This window comes from Penaeus monodon, chromosome 14 (assembly GCF_015228065.2).
Source record: "Penaeus monodon isolate SGIC_2016 chromosome 14, NSTDA_Pmon_1, whole genome shotgun sequence".
NCBI lineage: Eukaryota > Metazoa > Arthropoda > Malacostraca > Decapoda > Penaeidae > Penaeus > Penaeus monodon.
Genome location: NC_051399.1, coordinates 20,877,658 through 20,879,388, shown reverse-complemented (window position 1 = coordinate 20,879,388; position 1,731 = coordinate 20,877,658). Strand labels below are relative to the sequence as shown.

At 30.7% G+C, this 1,731-nt stretch overlaps 2 protein-coding genes across 2 annotated transcripts in view; both read left to right on the top strand.

Moving 5' to 3' along the window:
• Positions 1-1,731, top strand: part of LOC119580970 (venom protein 302-like) — a 43,886-nt gene that overhangs the window by 14,718 nt on the left and 27,437 nt on the right. The window lies entirely within an intron of this gene.
• LOC119580969 (inositol polyphosphate 1-phosphatase-like) lies at positions 111-918 on the top strand. The gene is made up of 3 exons (XM_037929217.1): positions 111-341; positions 441-545; positions 723-918. Exons 1-3 carry the CDS (start codon positions 162-164, stop codon positions 882-884), a joined length of 447 nt encoding a protein of 148 aa, XP_037785145.1. The 5' UTR covers positions 111-161; the 3' UTR covers positions 885-918.

The following is a 1,731-nucleotide window of genomic DNA, read 5'->3' as shown; positions in this document are numbered from 1 at the left end:
TATTATATTTTGATTTTTCTTGAAATCTCATAATATATATATTAAGAGCCTGATGAATAGAGTGATTAAGGTATTAATTTTGATTTTCAATGCATTGTTGCTTTAGTTGGCATGGGCAAATTTACTGGAGTGTCAGTTATAATGATGTTAGAGTCCATAATATGCAGAGCCATAAACTTGCCTCTGATGCTACTCGTCCAGTAATAGTGATGTCGTCCAGTGAAGATGTAAAAGTACAGGAAATGCTTGGAAAGAAGTTTGACATTGTTTATGCTTCTGGTGCTGGATACAAACTTCTTGTTGTTGCACTTGGACAGGTGGTAGCATATGTTTGCTCCAAAGTAAGTTTTATGTTTTTAGATTTTCTTTGGTAAATTGTTTCATATATGAAATTTTAGTTAACACATATATGATACAAAAAATCATTGCTTATCTGTTAGGGTTCAACTTTCCGGTGGGACACAGCAGCACCTCATGGTTTGCTGCAAGCCTTGGGAGGTGGTGTAGTTGTCTACAGACAGTTATTAAGCTCTGCTGAAGATAATGTACGTAATAGGTATTAAAATTTTTCTAAATATAACAAAACAGAAATTACTTTGTGGTTGATTTTATGCATGTCACTTGGACATATTTGATGTTCATAAGCAATCAGTATTTCAGTACTGATAATGATTTACCCTCACTGATTAATGCATTAATGATATTACTTTTCTGCATTTCAGCATATATCGGAAGATATGTTGAAAAGTATTCAGATAAAATACCACAAGCCAAATGTTGATTCACCAAAAGCCAGCTTACAATGGAGCAATGCAGGAGGAATTGTGGCTTATAGGGAGACTGAAGTATTACCAACCATTTTAGAATGTTTGAGAAACTCATAGATAAGATTTTTTTTTTTTTTTTTTTTATAAAGAGTAAACAATAAATTGGGCACATATAGCTTTGCAGTTGTTCTGTCTGTGGTTATTGATGAACTTTGTGATATTTAGATTTGGTACAAGGGTACAAAATCTAGTACACTTTTGAATAGTATTTCTTTATTTTTATCTTCAGAAATTATACTTATTATTTTACTTGAGATTATAAGATAGGATACCCACAATATTCATTGGAAGTATATTAATTCAACGAGATTCTCAGTTATAAATGAGATATATTTCACAGCATTCAATTATATAAGATAAAGTATGCAATGGAACTTTTAAATTTTTTATATCAGAAAAGACAGACTTCTCTATTTTACCTTGATAAAAATTTTGGCTCCCATTTTTGACATTCAGCCCATATTATGTATTTAAGAGAAGAATATGACTTTGTATAGATATGATAATACATTTTTTTATTATAAAGATAACCTGAGATATTAATATATTGTGCATGTTGATATAAAATTTTACAATATGTGTGCATGCATGTGTGAGTGTGAGTGTGTTTGTGCCTTTATAAAAAAAAAAATGTTACTTTCCATATTTTTTAACCCAATGTCTGTGAGTTTATGTACTGTCCCCTTTAGATATTTGTGAGTTTTCTTACTTACAGATGGTTCCATGTGTGCTCAGCCACCAAGCAGTCAATCAGTTGGCCCTAGTGACCACACCCGATTTCCCCATTCCTTGAATTTGCGGAAAAAATTGTTTTTCTTTCTAATAACATTTATATTGACATTGTTATCATTCTTATTGATATTATGATTATCAGATTATCATTCTTATTGATATTATGATTATT

Coding starts and splice junctions, on each gene's coding strand:
- LOC119580969 (XM_037929217.1), top strand. CDS start 162: ATGCAGAGCCATAAACTTGCCTCTGATGCTACTCGTCCAGTAATAGTG. Junction 342..440: donor TAGCATATGTTTGCTCCAAA/GTAAGTTTTATG, acceptor CTTATCTGTTAG/GGTTCAACTTTCCGGTGGGA. Junction 546..722: donor TAAGCTCTGCTGAAGATAAT/GTACGTAATAGG, acceptor TCTGCATTTCAG/CATATATCGGAAGATATGTT.